The sequence below is a fragment of the Bombina bombina genome, chromosome 3 (assembly GCF_027579735.1).
Source record: "Bombina bombina isolate aBomBom1 chromosome 3, aBomBom1.pri, whole genome shotgun sequence".
Classification (NCBI taxonomy): Eukaryota; Metazoa; Chordata; class Amphibia; order Anura; family Bombinatoridae; genus Bombina; species Bombina bombina.
The window spans coordinates 292482093-292500342 of record NC_069501.1 but is presented as its reverse complement, the minus strand read 5'-3'; the positions used below and the strand labels follow the sequence as shown (position 1 = coordinate 292500342).

The 18250-nt window shown below is 37.7% G+C and overlaps 1 protein-coding gene and 1 pseudogene across 3 annotated transcripts in view; both read left to right on the top strand.

Moving 5' to 3' along the window:
- The first annotated feature begins 298 nt into the window (after nt 1-298).
- The window catches only part of ZFX (zinc finger protein X-linked), a 136593-nt gene continuing 118641 nt past the window's right edge, over nt 299-18250 (top strand). Inside the window, exons 1-3 of one of the 3 annotated variants that reach the window (XM_053706355.1) lie at nt 299-502; nt 2644-2731; nt 4863-4955. In XM_053706355.1, the coding sequence (XP_053562330.1) occupies nt 2689-2731; nt 4863-4955 (136 nt within the window). In that variant the 5' untranslated portion in view covers nt 299-502; nt 2644-2688. The remainder of the gene's footprint in view (nt 503-2643; nt 2732-4862; nt 4956-18250) is intronic. The other 2 variants (XM_053706358.1, XM_053706356.1) reach the window with 2 other exon arrangements.
- LOC128654957 (uncharacterized) lies at nt 14706-14885 on the top strand (annotated as a pseudogene).

Sequence of the window (18250 nt, the reverse complement as noted above, 5' to 3'; positions counted from 1 at the left end):
GAGTCATACAGATAAGCTTTATTTAGTTACTATTAAAAACGCAAATTGAAATCCATGTTATAAATTGCACATATTTAATCTTATAATGATATGCTGTTGTAAAGAGGATAGATCAATTATTAGCGAGAATAGCGATTATTTCTCGATTCCCGTTTACCACTCAGGTTACAATTCCGGCGCTGGGCCCTGGCCTTGGCTCTGCTGTGTAACAAGCTAGTTTGTCTCGCATGCGGCCTCCCCCTTCCGCATTTTCCTGAGGCTCTGCGGCAGTGACGTTTACTGCTGACGGCGGCCCCGACCAGGAGAGCTGCCCGCTCTTTTTTTCTTTCCCTCCTTCCCCCCTCTCTCACTGCTATCGAACTCGGCCCCTCCCTTTCTGCCTCTCGCACTCACTCTATACCTTCCCCCTCCTCCCTCCCTTCGAAAGAACCTTAGCGTTCGGGCCTAACGGAGGAGAATACCGAGCCTGAGGTGAGCGGGAAAGCCCGCCAGCGTTTTAGAGGTAAGGCCGCATTGAACGATTCATCCGGGAGCAGGAATAGGCTCTGGAACTTATTGAGGCCGAAAATACGGCCTCTATAGCCGTCACATCCCCTGCAGCTCTATTCCAAGCTGCTTTGTTCTGCAGCTTGGTGCAACCCTTGCTTGGAGCCTGTGTTAAACCGATAGATAAGGCGCCACGATAAACTTCGTAATTCATGTCCAGGAAGACCGAGGTAAGGCCTCAGCCCGATGATAGGCCGCGGCTCGGCCGCTTGCCCTTCCAGGCCTCGGAGGAGGCCTCAGCTAGGCCGTGATGGGGTGGAAAGGGGGGCGCGGCGGCATCAGTACGGTCTATTTATTCTTTAAATACCGAATTTGTGCGCAGCTTATATCTATTCTCCAACCAAAGTTTATATGTGGTACTATCCTGCAGAATATTTTTTATATATATTTACGGTTTTGGTGGGTCATATACGTTGTCATATGAATATTTTTTGATAGTTGCATTAAAAAACAATATGGCGACGGTTCCCATGCTGTCTCTGAGGAAGGAGGAGGGGACTTTGTCGCCATCTTGAATCATTTGTAGGGAAAAACACAACAGGGCGTTGTAGGAATAAAATATAAAAACTGTTTTTGTAATACCCAATTTTGCAGGAATATTCGGTATTTTGTAACTTCGAAACTCACACTTATCATTTTGGATATTGTAGCTTATCGGACTCCTAATAACATTTTGTAATTTTAATAAAATTATTGCTATTATTTTATATTTACCATGTCCATGTAATTTGTATCCAAAACACTGTCACCCCCATTTATATGTTCTAAAGATCTCCTCCATAATGCAGTATGGGTTATTTTTATGATCATTATACTCTCTTAATTTTTGCTCCAGCGTTTTGCATAGGGGTTGTAGCTCTATAGCACTGACTGGGGTTAGACATATTTGAAATATTAGAGAACCTTTATTTTTGTGATGTTACATTAACTGATTTTATTTAATGTAGCAGTCTTGCCCAGTATCATTTTGATTTGCAGATTCCATCAGAATTAAAATGGGGCAGTTACATTTTAAAGTATCTAGTAATTCCAACAATTACCCAAGATATTTGAGTTATAAATTTCTTTAATACCTTATCAGTAACCAGGTGGTTCACTATTATTTAACATGCAGCTCTTTGTATAAGAAGTCCTCTTAATATGCCAAAATGCATTTATTTGAAAAAAAATAATAAACAAACAATGCAGCATTGTAGATTTTACTGTGGTCTAATCTATTTTTTTTCTCCTATTGTTTTTATTTACTTATTTTACCTGCAATCAAAATGAACATAACTTGCTGTGATAGCCTTCATTATTATTAGGTTTATTTGTAATTCACCAACAGATTCTGCAGCATTACACAGGGACAAAATAAATAAAAGATAAGGCAGGCTAGGACAGAAGGGTCTCCAATCAAAGCAATAATTTACTATATGGTATTGCATACCATATTATTAATCCTTATTAAAGCAATAATTGCACATGCGCATAAACATGATCAATTACCTGTTTGATATTGGTATTACAGGTAGAAAACCTTTCATCCAAACTGATTGGGACCATACTAGTTTGGAATATTTGCATCTTTAAAATAGGACAATTTTTAGAGGGAGTGAAACCAACTGTAAACAACAATATTTTATGTAATTTGGGCAATATTTACATGTCATAATACAGTTTTATACAAGTAAGCAAGAGCTAGTTTTATATAATTTTTAATACTATTGTATACATAGTACCCTCAAAAAGATAGTACAGTACTGTAATCAGAAAGGTAATAGGTGTTGTTTTAAATAAATATAGACCATTATTTCCTTTTTAGAACATACAAAACAAAGACACAGGCAGAGAAGGTTGTGACACAGGCAGTAAAAAATACACATTTTTGATCATTTTATTTTTTTAAAAAAGTTTTGATTTGGGATTTGTACCTGTACTTACAAATATAAGAAGCTGCCTGATTATAAAATCCCTAGTGGCAGTGCCCCCAGATACTTGCTCCTTAATTTATTTCTCCATATAATTTTATATAGTTATGCAAAATGTGATGCTTTTTTTTTTTTAAAAAAACTTGATAGATCCAATTATACCTAAAATTTGTTTTTCACTTTTCAGTATTTTGGATGACTTATACATTGTAAAAACATCTGTCAAGCTTAGATGTGTATTATGGTTTATGGGAAAGACCACAGGGTGATAATTGGTGAGTTGGAAAACATGCCTTCAAAAGCTTTGCAAAAAATACTTTATTTAGTTCAGTGCAATGGAATACAGTTGTGCTTTTCTATAATAATGATTTTGTAGTGTGATATATTTATATTTAAAATGTACTGTTCAAGAGGCAACAAAGAACACAGGCTTTGAATCTTAGAAGGTGAGAGCTGTTATAAGCCCACTGGGAAGTAAATGTATCCGTGAACCATTTAAAGGGATATGAAACCCCCCAAAAATATTTTTTTGCTTCGTTCCCATGACATTCTGTGTTAGATACATAGGAAGGTAAATGGAGCACTACATGGCAGGAAATAGTGCTGTCATCTAGTGCTCTTGCAAATGGATAACATTCTTGTAAAACGCCTGCCATGTACTGCTCCAGAAATGTGCAGGCTCCTAAACACACTTCCCTGTTTTTAAACAAAGGATACCAACAGATATACAATATACAACAAAGGAAAATTGTTATTAGAAGTAAATTAGAAAGTTGTTTAAAATTGCACACTCTTTCTGAATCATGAAAGGAAAAAAAAAATGGGTTTCATATCCCTTTAACATGAGGGAGGGGCACTGGATTATTTTTTAAGAAAGTGTGTGTGTGTGTGTATAGATACACTAGTTTCTTCACAAATCCTGTAAACTGCAGCCATGGTTTATAGAATTTGACTTCTGGCTCCTAATTTTTTATATTCTCTATATATTTATCAACTTGAATCCTCCTCAGACTTTCCATATGTGTATAAAACGTCAGCCTGCATAATCTTGCAAAGGTCAGAGACCTAGTATTGCATGAGAGTTTCTGCTTTAGACTTTTCAATTTAAAGGGATAAACCCAACATTTTTCTTTCATGATTCGGATAGAGAATGACTTTAACCAACTTTCTAATTTACCCCTATTATCAATTTTTCTTCGTTCTCTTGGTATCTTTATTTGAAAAATCAGGCATGAAAGCTTAAAAACCGGCACATTTTTGGTTCAGGGCCCTGGATAGCGCCTGCTGATTGTGTGTTGAACCTAAAATGGGCCGGTTTCTAGTAGCCAGGGTGCCTCAGAAGTTGTCTTTTGAATTCAAATTAATGTGCCCTGCAAATAGAACATTCAGCAAACACATTTTTTTCGCCTTAGTAATAGAAATTGTGCATGTCATGCTGGGAATTATAGTTCCTTTGCATGTCAGAAGCCTCCATTCTCAGCATGACATGGATAAGTTGAGAGAGCATTCACAAGGTAAGGTGAGGACATGGCAACAAAACCGCAGTGCTAATACTTTATAGTGTTTCCCCCAGAAATTGCAGCTGCATGTATCACTGCACACTGCAGTGCTCCCCCTACTGTACAGCGGGGAATTTATTTTAGGAACAGCAGCCATATGCACCAGTACACGCTACAACACTGTCAGCATGAAAGGCAGGGAAAAGCAACCGGTTTCACCCAAAAAGTAAAATTTCACAGTGCTGGTAAACCACACATTCACAAAAATAAATAAATTATGTGTATGTGGGTGATTTCTCTTTTTTTTTTTTTTTTTTCTCCCCTTAAATAGCACATAAGTCCAGTACAGACAGCAGAGTACACATTCACTAATTCTGTGGCTAGAAGAAAATAAAGCGATTTAATATTAAAACCTCCATGCGTCACTTGAGGCCAGTAACTTTTTTTAATACTCTTATGGCAGTAGTGTTTTTCAACATTATTTGTAGCTTTATAATACAATGTTGTTGTGTTGCATAAATTAACATAAATTTATTTAATAATTTGTGCAATGAACATTGATAAATATTAGCTAATTATACCTGAATACAGACTTACATTTTAATTAATAAGAAAAATAAATAAATAAATATATATATATATATATATATATAAGCACAAAATACTTGCATCATTTAACATACATTTATTTAATGATAATTTGTGCAATAAACATTGAACATTTTTTAATATTAGATAATTTTAGGTTGACGTTGGCTACCCATTAAAAAGGTCCTGGGGAGAACACTGATATATGTATGTGTGCAACTGTTTGCTGTTGTGGAAGTATAAACTAAGGATACTTAATGGAGTGAAAATATAAATTAAATACTTAATGACCATTATTTATGTATTTTCTTTTTTTCAGAAAAAGCAATTTATGATTATTCAGTCATGGAAGAAGATGTGGCTGAGCTTGAGTTGCAGACAACAGAGCCACATGCCTACTTTCACACTGCAGGTATGACTTTTTTTTATTTGTGTCTGCTATATAATGATCATATTTAAACATTTGACTTGGAATAAATTGAAAGAGTGTACACATGTTGGATGAGTAAATTATAACCATCTAGATGTTCCTCCAGTATAACAGCTGTGAAAGGGGACACATGTCCCACAATGAATGAGTATCTTTCTGTTAAAGAGACTTGAAAATGTAATCATTGCATTGCAAAATGTCTGCATGCAAAATAAAGGTTTTATAACTGTTTTGTTAGTTTTTTTTAGTAATATGTTAGTAATATGCCACTTAAAGAGCCTCTTTAGTGTTTATCTTATCTGGTTTGCCTTGTCCAATTAGAGAGAGATACAAGTGAACTCTAATTTTGGAGGGTCAGGGTTCTGCATATCATTGAATGCACTCCACACTGTTGGAGAAAAATACTATTTTGCTTGTATGATGTGGGAAGTGAGGGCTTAATATTAACCCTTTCGTGACGGGGTTAACATGTCTACATCGGAACAACTGTTCCAATGTAAACAAATTGAAATCTCGTGATCGTGCACGCGATCACAAGATTTCAATGATGGGATCGCGTCAGGGGGCGTCCCTATGATGCTAGGCGAGCCCTCCAGACCGCGATCCCATCAGGTAAGTGCCAGTGGCTTCAGGTAAGCCAAGCCTTTAGGACGTTGTATTCCGACTATCGGCGCTAATGCCCAGCAAAATGCAGACGGAATACAACTTTCTAAAGACGTTAAAAGGTGTGTGGGGGGGGGGGAATGACAGGAAAAGCAGGCAAAATAATGAAGAAACTGCAATGCACACTATCCCTTTAACTTATGCAGTTCACTGTAAATGTTTAAATTATGTGTAGTAAAAACAAAAGTTGGAATATAGTTTTAATATTTTAGTAAATTGTTTTTCTCCACTGCCTGCAGAGAGGCTAACGTGTGTCCTGTAGGATTCATAACTCTCCCCCCTGAGTGATTGTTTGATCAGTGCAGGGGCTCAATTATATCCCCCTTATTAGCTACATCAAAGAAGAGAAGATAAACAAAAGGCTTTTCACTCAGAGGATAGTTATTTAACGCTCCCGCTCAAGTGTTAACTATGCTAGAAGTAAGCTTTATGCTAACCCGACAAGCTAAAAAAGGCAAGCTTCGATTATTGTGCGCACGATAACCTATTCCCCCATAAAAGTCAAAGGAGCAAAAAAGTGGGGGGGAAACCCAACTCGCGCTCAAACCCGATTGCATATTCCCATGTGTGCTACCCCGACATCAAAATATGAATATTTCACATTCCAATGTTTTTCACATAGAAGAAGTTCTATTTATTCATAAATAAATATTTCTCTATATATCTGATGGTTTATGGGTAATTTAAATAAATAAAAAAAATATGTGTGTGTGTATGTGTATATATATATATATATATATATATATATATATATATATATATGTGTATATATATATATATATGTATATATATATATATATATATGTATATATATATATATATATATGTATATATATATATATATATATATGTATATATATATATATATATATATGTATATATATATATATATGTATATATGTATATATGTATATATATATATATATATATATATATATATATATATATATATATATATATATATATATATATATATATATATATATATATATATATATATAAATAAAAATTTAGATATGTGCAATGCAGCAAGCATCGCTCACAGCGGCTTACAAGCCGGACTCCCAACAAAGTAAGATAAAAAGTGCTTTTTTTTTTTTTTTTTTTTTTTTTATAAAGATTTTTATTGAGAAAAAAAAAATACTTCAACATACATAGACATCTATAATGTGCATGTGATAATACAATACTTGCCATAATAATCATATCTGGCATATAAATAGCAAAACATTTGTCAGATAGGGCTAGCTATAAGTTGCAAAAGGTCGCCAAAATCTAAAATGTATGTAAGAAGTAATGAAAAGAAAGAAAACTGCAGATGCTAGCTTCCGGACATAAACTAAACATATATGTCTCGTTCAATCAAAATGTTTCTCATTTTCTATTTTATACCTCATAGTTCAGAGCCTCTCGTAGATTAGAAAAAGAAAGGGGAGGGAGTGGGGGGTAGGGGGAAAGGGAGGAGGTAATGGCAAGAATTATCTAGTAGATTCAGCAGGTATATTTCTCTAACCTGGGTGTCCAGATCTCATAATAAGTGTCCATTTTATCTAATATCGAGGAGGAGTAAGATTCCATCTTCAACAGAAAGTTTACTGTGGCAATGATTTGTGAAATGGAGGGGGGTAATGTTTGTTTCCAGGCTTTTGCAATTTCAAGTTTAATGGACAGAAGTAGATAAATGATTAGGGATTTTTGAGCGGGGGGTAATGCTGGGAAATCTAGATGAAGGAGACAAGTTTGTGGGCTAAGTGAGGGGGTGATGTTCAGGGATTTGATAATGTCTAATAGCTGTGTCCAAAGTGCTTTAATTAGCACAAAAAATGTGACGTTTCAGGGATCAATCACCCCTTCATCAGACCAAACAAAAAGTGAGCAAACAACAGTGTTTAAATAAAGTGTTAACCCCTCCTTCAAATCAGAATAGGACAGCCCCTATTAGATCATATGATATATATATACTTTTTTAACTATAACCTATCACATTAGAAACCAAACAAATGTACAATTAAAAGTGTCACTTCTCATAAATGACATAAATTAGTGACAAAACTATTCAAACTAATATATACAATAAAATTATCTAACTATATAAAGGGGCTGAATCGGTACACTACTAAAAATGGTGACAAGTACCCATCCACTAACTATAAAAATAAAGATAAAAATGCAGTGGAGCAATTCTGTTACATTCATAATGGCTACCAGATTTATGTCATCTGTTACATCGTAGTCACGTTATCAACCATGGATAATAATGTATAACTCCAGTTATGTGTCATAACGATATTGATGGTACTCACAAAAGATCTATATCGTAGCCATTGCAGCTAGTGAAACTGCCAAACGCTTGCATCGTGGGCGTGGCCAAAAACGGACCCTGAGTACTGAACGTCATCAGACCCTCCCGTTCAGGGAGTAAGTGATGCAGCATCGCAGGCAGGCTCAGTAACTGCAAGGGAAAGACCAACATTGGCAGAAATTAAACTTAACAAATAATTGAATATTACACATGATTTTACACATAGTTTTATCACAAAGATTGCCCAATAAAATTATTGAGAATTATAGGATCGTAGGTAACACAAGAAACTGTCCTTGGTGATCATTTGGATTACGACAACCAATCATCAACCCTATTTACATAGGTGACGTACGCCATCTGCATGGGAGGATTATGGCAACCAATCATTCACTTTGTTGATATAAATAAGGTTTCCCATGTGAGAGAGGAGTCAGTCTGCAAATTGTGGGTCACAATATACCCTTTACACAGAACTGTGTGATACACATATAAATGGCACTGGTCCTAAAAAAATGAAAGAATGTACAGAATTGTGATTGTTGACTTGGTGACACCCGCTATAGTGGGATTCTTGAATGGAGTTGGTTTCACCATAAGAACTGTCTTTATTTCTGCATACACTGAAAAGTCTCTCAAAAGTTATTTCGAATTAAAGACCAACATTGGCAGAAATTAAACTTAACAAATAATTAAATATTACACATGATTTTACACATAGTTTTATCACAAAGATGGCCCAAAAAATTATTGAGCATTATAGGATCGTAGGTAACACAAGAAACTGTCCTTGGTGATCATTGAGATTACCACAACCAATCATCAACCCTGTTTACATATGCGACGTACTTTGTTGATATAAATAAGGTTTCCCATATGAGAGAGGAGTTAGTCTGCACATCGTGGATCACAATAAACCCTTTACACAGAAATGTGTGATACACCTATAAATGGGACTGGTCCTAAAAAAATGAAAGAATGTACAGATTACAAAAATTGAACAAACAACAACATAATAAAACATGATTAAATAAGAGTGTCACATGCTCACTAAATATATCCCCTATCTATAGGGTACTAGCTAGAACTATAATGTAATGAGGAACTCCGCTGATCTATATATAGTGAGGGAGCAAACACAAATTAAATATATACATGGAGTCCATCCACAACAGTTGTAAAAAAATAGGGAAAATAATTCAATTAAATCCATACAATTGTTGAATATAATGATTAAAGTGTTCACCACTTCACACCCCATATACAATAGGGCAGTTGGTAGGCACAAAATTTATGCCACCAACACCATCCCATGGTCGTGATCATCCAGTGGATCCTGACATAGTGAGCTAGAAATAAGCATAAATATGAATAGAATAAATTATGACACAAATTGAGACATTGGATCAATGAAGACTAATTCTAGGTCCCTCCCATCACCCCCTCAATTTAACAATGCCACTGCTGCTGTTATAGGAATGATACAGTAACCATAATTACAAAAAGCATTGCCAGTCCAACTGATGATTCAAGCCGTGAGGGTGTAGTGCTCTTAATTTGAAGATCCATTTAGATTCAACTTGGAGTAAGCGCTGGTTCCTGTCGCCTCCTCGCTTGAGGGGTGGCACATGATCAATTAGAATGAACCTGAGATCACTAACAGTATGTTGTAACTATATGAAATGTTTGGCTACTGATTGATCAGATGTTTGTTTTTTGATAGCCTCATGAATAGAATGTCTATGATTCGCCATCCTTGTACGGATCGTATTACTCGTTTTCCCCACATAGAAACGACCACACGTACAATTCAGTAAGTACGCAACATGTGTAGTAGTACATGTGTGGTAAAACTTGATGTCAAAACGTTGATATGTATGGGGGTGTCTGAAATGAAGACCCCATGATCATTGAATTACAAGTGGTACATCCAGAACATCTGTAGCAGCCCTTCTTACTTCTAATCCAATTCTTTTGATAACAGTGTTCAGGATCTGTCAACATTAGCTGGTGTCTCAATGATCTGCCCTTTTTGAAGGCAATCATCGGCAGACCAAATTCATTGAAGGGTAGAGTTGAATTAGTATTTACCATCGCCCAGTGTTTTTTCAAGTTATCTGCAAACCTTTTGTCTGGGGAATATTCTGTGGTGATGAGTATTCTCTTGGTTTCACCCACCAAATTTTTATTCATTTCATTCATTTTTTGTATTGATAGAACCTCATTTTGTGTTAGATGTTCCATTTCTTTTCAGAGTTTCTTGATCTTTAAGCTAGAGTATCCCCTCTAGCTGAGCTAGTATCCTTTGGGGATCAGTGTTATTCCGTACTGTTCTCAACATCTGGGCCATGGGGATTGAATTAATCAAACTCATTGGATGAGCACTTGAGGCACACAGGATGGAGTTTTTATCCGTTGGTTTGGCATACAGTGTGGTCCATTTCCTTGTAGATCAATAGATCCAGAAATTCTATAGAGGTTGCATGGTACTTAAATTTAACAGGATGTTGTAGATCATTCAACTCCTGAAACTAATCTTCCAAACCTTCTGCGGTGCCATTCCAGAAAAAAAAACCAGATCATCTATGTATCGACGATACATAGATATCTGCGGTCTCTCAACGATTTTCATGATGTTTTCTTCATAGTCCTCCATAAAGATGTTAACGTACGATGGGGCCAAATTCGACCCCATCGCCATCCCTTATATTTGCAAATAGTAATCGGTTTCGAACTTGAAAAAGTTCAATTCAAGACATCTCACCAACTCCAGGAGCACATCAATAGGTGGACCAACATATGGGGTCTTCAGTAGGGCCTTCTGTACTGCCCCAATACCCATATCACGGGGAATAATTGTATACAGACTGTTCACGTCAGCTGTTACAAGAAGGCTGTCTTGTTCTAAATGGTATAGTCCATTTACTATTTCCTCAATAAGTTGTGTAGAGTCCCTTAGAAATGAGGACATTCTGGTAACGCAGGGTTGTAGGTAAAAGTCTACAAATTAGTCCAGAGGTGATAAGATGGAATTTATGGCGGACACAATAGGACGTCCTGGTGGCTTCTCACGTGATTTATGTATTTTAGGTAACATGTATAAAATCAGACATTTCGGAGTCCCAGTCATCCGATATTGATAGATGTGATCATCAATAAAGTCCTGTTGAAGGTCCTTCTTCAATAAGTCATCAATGGTCCTTTGGAAGTTCATAGTAGGATTCCTATCCAATTTACGATAAACCTGTGAGTCAGCCAGTTGATCAAGAATTTCATCCTTATAGTTGTCATAATTCATAACAACAACGGCACCACCCTTATCAGTGGGGCGAATTTAGGATCATTTGCTAAATTTCTAGTGGCATTTTTCTCTTCATGACTTAAATTCTGTCAGAATCTAGACTTATCAGATGATAGTAAATCGGTTGTGAGTAGCCGCGTATAGGTTTTCAAACTGGCATTAGTATTGACCGGATCAAATTTGCTTCTTGGTCTAAATGGTAGTACTGTCCCTTTAGTTTTCACTTCTTTAAAATGATCCTTAAGTTTTAGAAGACGTAGGTGTTTCTGGATGTCAATATATGTTTTAAAATCATCAGAAGCCTGTGATGGTACGAAAGATAGTCCCCGTTTCAATAAAGTTCTTTCTGCATCTGTAAGGGGTCTATCACTTAAATTCATTATGATGTCATTGTCCTCTGTCATCTTGGTGGTGGTCTGTAAGTCATGCCACCCACTCCTCCTGGGGTGTGGTCTTTGACGCCTCTGCACTGTCCAGCGCGAGTCTGTACCCCCTGAAAAATCCGTTGATGGGGCAGAAACCTGTCCCCGTGGTGTAGTAGAATTCGAATCGGATCCTGAACTAGTATCGACTGTTTGAAGATTGCGCCTTGTGTATTGACACTGGCGCCTTGGTCTGTTAAAGATTGGTCTTCGCCTCTCATCTGGTCCTGTAAGTCTTGTAACAGCTGACGTGAACAGTCTGTATACAATTATTCCCCATGATATGGGTATTGGGGCAGTACAGAAGGCCCTACTGAAGACCCCATATGTTGGTCCACCTATTGATGTGCTCCTGGAGTTGGTGAGATGTCTTGAATTGAACTTTTTCAAGTTCGAAACCGATTACTATTTGCAAATATCAGGGACGGCGATGGGGTCGAATATGGCCCCATCGTACATTAACATCTTTATGGAGGACTACGAAGAAAACATCATGAAAATAGTTGATAGACCGTAGATATCTATGTGTCATCGATACATAGATGATCTGTTTTCATTTTTTAAGACACGATGAGTCCACGGATCATCTTAATTAGTAATGGGATATTCACCTCCTGGTCAGCAGGAGGAGGCAAAGAGCACCACAGCAGAGCTGTTAAATAGCTCCTCCCTTCCCTCCCACTCCAGTCATTCTCTTTGCCTACGTTAGTGATAGGAAGAGGTAAAGTGAGGTGTTAGATTAGATTCTTCAATCAAGAGTTTATTATTTTTAAAGTAGTGCAAGATTGTGCTGCTTTGTTCTAGGGTGTAGCCGTAGTCCATATCAGTCTCTTCAGTAGAGCTTTGGTGGCTTTAGAGCAATGGGAACTTGTGGGACATAATTCTCACTGCACCTCCCATATTCTAATGCTGCCCTGACTAAGAAAACCTGAAGAATTTTTACTCAGGACTTTCGGGAGGAAGAGGACCTCTTAAACCTGGGAACTGCCTTGCTGCCAGGCAGAAAATGAGGTAAGTGCTAACCTTTTTTCTGGGGGTAGAGATCTCAGAGAAAGTTTGGGCAGTTTCTTAAATTTTCCATCTAACCTCATTATACTTGCATTCAGATTCTCCTAGTTTTAGTAGGGGACTTTAAGGCAGTTAGGACGCAGGCACTGGCATGTCTTTCATTTCCCGGTCTAATAAGAGACTGACTGGGTGAAAGAGACAGTACATTTTTTTTTTTTTTTTTTTTTATCTGCACACATAAATTTGGCAATTAAGTAAGGTCTAGCCTTTTGCTCCCGGTGCCTTTACTCAGACAATGGCGACCGGAAGATGATTTGGGTAACGCCCACAAGGGGCGGAGTTGGTAAACGGCGCCAAGGTTTTTTCTCCTCCCTCCTGACGGTTATAAAAATACGCTAGGAGAGTAGGATGGCGCCGTACAGAAAACTTTTCCTTCCGGTTATCGGTAGACACAAAGGAATTATTGCTCTTCAGTCACAGCTATAATAAGTTCATTTTCTGTATAGGCAGGCTGTCTGACGCTTCTGCTGGGTCAAGCTGAAGTATAAAGTACTGACAATTCCTCCTACATCTTAGACATGTTTGACCTAGTAAAAATAAAGATGTGTCTCTTTTTAACATTTAAAGAGACAGTATCACTTGCTATATGTTGATTTTTATTAACAACTGGTTAAGTTTTTATTTAATTATTCTGCTATATGTGAGGCAGGTTAATTGAGGTGTACATTCATTTTTCTATTTCACATTCCATCTGGAATTGCTGCAAAAGACATTGCTTCTTTAATGTCATGGGGATGTCTATGAAAAGCAATGATGACATGCTGACATGCTTGCTTCTGCACACCGAAATAAGAAATTACTTTTAATATTTAAAGAGACAGTAAAAAAAATTTTTATGCGTCAATTTTTTTAAAAAAAAAATTCTTTTTTTTTCTGCACCTACTCCTTCTAGGGCGTTTGCTGCTTAGGAGTCTGTGGACAAATTTCTAATTTGGTGTCCCACAAAATTTTATGGCCCACTTGCAGTGCCCTGCACTTCCTCTCACAATTCACCCGGGGTTACTCTGCATGTCATACATTATATGTTTTCCCCACGTGGCAGACGACCTTACTAGAGGAATTATTTTCAATCATTCAGGGTGATTGATTCAGTAGGTGCTATTCCAAATGGTTCTTACCTGTTTACCTGAAAGGGGAAGATACTTCGGGATTATCAGAGGGAGAATTCTCAGACTCAAATGAATAATAATTTTTTTTGATCCTGAGGTTGTTTTTCTCTCCGATTTTTAGCTTGAACATCTCCATTTGTTATTTTAGGAGGTTTTAGCTACCCTGGGCGACTCCGACACTATCGGTGTAATCTATCCGTGTGCGTACGGTAAGTTATAAGGAATGCAAGAGACCGCATTCCCTATATTTAGAAAGATGTTTCCTATAGCTGACTCAGCTAAGGAGGCTAGGAAAAATTTCCTTAGGGTGGAAGAAGTAGTTTCCAGCTTAGCTAAGAGATCTACTACATCCTTAGAGGATAGTTGGAGTTTACAAAGGTCTTTATGGACAAAAATTCGAAAAGGGATGTACACCAGGGTTTACCATGGCAACCAGCTGTGTACTTTGCTACCGTCAGTGGTGCGACGACATATTGGTTTGATGCGTTGTCTGATACTACTAAGTCAGAAACTCCACTGGATAAGATCCAGGATAGGATAAAAGCTTTCAGATTGGCTAATTCCTTTATTTCAAATTCTTCCCTTCAAGTTTTCAAACTGGGAGCATAGTTTTCAGGTTTCTCTGTTCCAGATCACAGAGCCTTGTTCTTACAAGGGGTAGTTGGAAACTGGCTTGATGGAAATAATGAAAATAATCCAAATAGCCTGCTGTTGAATCAAGGACAGAAAAGGCTCCTGCTATCTGATCTCACGTGTGCATCTGATGTTCGCTAGCCTTCGTAAGCGAAAGTTGGTTTAGTGTACCGTCCTTCAGAATGGAAACTATTTGTTCCATTCCTCCCTTTACCCAAAAGGGTCACTTTATGAATCGCTTCTCAGCCTTTTGACTAAGATCAAGTGTAGTATCTGTTCTTATCAGTTTAATATCTGATATGTCCCCTATCTGGGGACCATATATTAAATGGATTTTTGGAGCCACTGGCTTGTAGAGCCGTGGTTAACTTGCCTTCCTCGCACGCAGAAGGTTGTGAGTTCAGGGAAAATAAACAGTGGACTTAAAGGACGCGTAAGGTTTGCCTTTCTGGTCAAACGCTTCCAGTTTTTGCCTCTTTCTTTTGGTCTGTCACAGCTTTCAGAGTTTTTTTACAGAGGCTCTGGGATCGCTGTTGGTGGTGTTTCGATTATGGGGCATTGCGCTGGCGCCTTATCTGGACTTTGTCCTAGTCCAGACACCCTCCTTACAGCAAGCAAGATTTCACACAGTCATGGTGTTATTCTTCCCGCTATATCACTGGTGGAAGGTAAATTTGGAGGAGAATTCCTTAGTCACCAGAGTAACTTTCTTGGGAACCATAATAGTTTCCATATCAATGAAGATTTTTTCTGACAGAAGGTCAGGAAATCAAAGATTATCCTGTTCGGTTCCATCTCAGACCTCTACAGTTAAAGGGACACTGAACCCAAAATTTTTCTTTCGTGATTCAGAGCATGCAATTTTAAGCAATGCTCTTATTTACTCCTATTATCAATGTTTCTTCGTTTTCTTGCTATCTTTATATAAAAAAAAAGGCATCTAAGCTTTTTTCTTGGTTCAGTGTCTGGACAGCAGTTTTTGATTGGTGGATGAATTTATCCACCGATCAGCAAGGACAACCTAGGTTGTTCACCAAAAAATGGGCTGGCATCTAAACTTACATTCTTGCATTTCAAATAAAGATTCAAAGAGAATGAAGAAAATTTGATAATAGGAGTAATTTAGAAAGTTGCTTAAAATTTCATGCTCTATCTGAATCACAAAAGAAAAAAATTGGGTTCAGTGTCCCTTTAAGCATACTCAGGCAATGGATCAGGGATTTTACAGATTTGTCTCCTCGAATACTACTGGAGCGAGAGACAAGGGATTTTCTTCAATGGAGGTTGTCTCTGGATCATCTATCCCAGGGAACCTGTTTTCGCAGACAAAAGAACGTCAGCGGCTTACATAAATCATCAGGGAGGAACGAGAAGTTCCTTAGCGATGGCAGATGTATCCAACATAGTTCAGTGGGCGGAGGTTTTGCTGCCTATCAGCGATCCACATCCCAGGGGTGGGCATCTGATTTCCGGATTTGTGGATTTCCTGAGCAGGCAAACTTTTCATCCGGGGGAGTGGGAACTCCATCGGGAAATGTTCTCCAACTATTTCCTCCGTTTTGCTTTTCTTCCTCGGGTCATTGCTCGAATTAAGCAGGTGAGAGCATCGGTGATCCTCATTGCACCGACTTGGCCTTGCAGGATTTGGATTGCAGATATGGTGGACATGTCATCTCTTCCACCTTGGACACTTCCGTGTGGGAAGGACCTTCTATTCAGGAGCCCTTCCTTCACCCAGATCTAGTTTCTCTGAAGCTGTCTGCTTGGAGTTTGAATGCTTAATTTTATCCAAGCGGGGTTTTTCTGAATAGGTCATTGAGACCATTATTCAGGCTCATAAGCCTGTAACTAGTAAGATTTACCATAAGATGTGGTGTTAATATCTCTATTGGTGTGAATCCAAGGGGTACTTATGGAGTAGAGTTAGGATTCCTAGAATATTATCCTTTTTCCACGGGGGTTTGGAGACAGGATTATCGACAAGTTCCCTTAAAGGGACAGTATACACTCATTTTCATATAACTGCATGTAATAGACACTACTATAAAGAATAAGATGCACAGATACTGATATAAAAATCCAGTATAAAATGGTTTAAAAACTTACTTAAGATTTCAGTTTAGCTCTGTTGAAAAGGCAGTTGGAAAGCACAGATACTGATATAAAAATCCAGTATAAAATGGTTTAAAAACTTACTTAAGATTTCAGTTTAGCTCTGTTGAAAAGGCAGTTGGAAAGCCCACTGCAAGTGGGAAATAAGACACTCCCCCCCCCCTCCCCCTTCTTTTGCATATAAAAAGACCCTTTACACAAACAGGAGCAAGCTGGAGAAGGTAGCTGACGTTATTCAAATAAAACTTTGGGGCTTGGTTAGAAGTCTGAAAATCAGAGCAGTGTTATTTAAAAATAAGCAAAATTATACATTTTTCAAAAAAACTAACTTTATGGGCTTTATAAATAGATCATCTACAAAACATTTATGCAAAGAAAAAATGAGTGTATAATGGCCCTTTAAGGGTCAAATCTCTGCTTTATCTATTTTGTTACACAACCGTCTGGCAGATGTTCCAGATGTACAATCATTTTGTCAGGATCAGGTCTGTGTTCAAACCAGTTACTCCTCCATGGAGTCTGAATTTAGTTCTTAAACTTCTTCAAGGGGCTCCGTTTGAGCCTATGCATTCCTTAGATATTAAGTTGTTATCTTGGAAAGTTTTATTTCTTGTTGCTATTTCCTCTGCTTGTAGAGTGTCCGAGCTCTCGGCATTGCAGTATGAGTCTCCTTACCTTATTTTCCATTCAGATAAGGTAGTTTTATGTACTACATTAGGATTTCTTCCTACGGTTGTTTTTGATCGGAACATTAATCAGGAGATTGTTGTTCCTTCCTTGTGTTCTAATCCTTCTTCTCAGAAGGAATGACTGTACAATTTGAACGTGGTCTGTGATTTAAAGTTTCCTCCTGCAGGCGACTAAGGATTTCGTCAGTCTTTTTCTTTATTTGTGGTTTTCTCAGGAAAACGTAAGGGACAGAAGGCTACGGCTACTTCTTTCTTTTTGACTGAAGAGTATCATACGTTTTGCATATGAGACTGTTGGGCAGCCTCCAGAGAGAGTTACGGCTCATTCCACGAGGGCTGTTGCTTCCTCATGTGTATTCACGAATGAAGCTTCTGTGGAACAGATTTGCAAGGCTGCAACTTGGTCCTCTCTTCACACTTTTTCAAAGTTATTCGAATTTGATACTTTTATTTCGGCTGAGGCCGCTTTAGAGAGAGAGGTTCTTCAAGCAGTGGTGCCTTCCGTTTAGGTTACCTGTCTTGTCCCTCCCGTATCATCTGTGTACTCTAGCTTGGGTATTGAATCCCATTAGTAATTAAGATGATCCGTGGACTCATCGTGTCTTAAAAAAGAAATGAAAATTTATGCTTACCTGATACATTTATTTCTTTTTTGACACAATGAGTCCACAGCGCGCCCTGTTCTTTTAGACAGGTTGCGGGTTATTGTAAATTTCAGACGCCTCTGCACCTTGGCTTTTCCTTTCTCTTCCTAACTTTGGTCGAATGACTGGAATGGGAGGGAAGGGAGGAGCTATTTAACAGCTCTGCTGTGGTGCTCTTTGCCTCCTCCTGCTGACCAGGAGGTGAATATCCCATTAATAATTAAGATGATCTATGGACTCATTGTGTCAAAAAATAAATAAATTTCAGGTAAGCATAAATTTTCTTCTGGAATCGCACCGCAGAAGGTTTGGAAGATTGGTTTCAGGAGTTGAA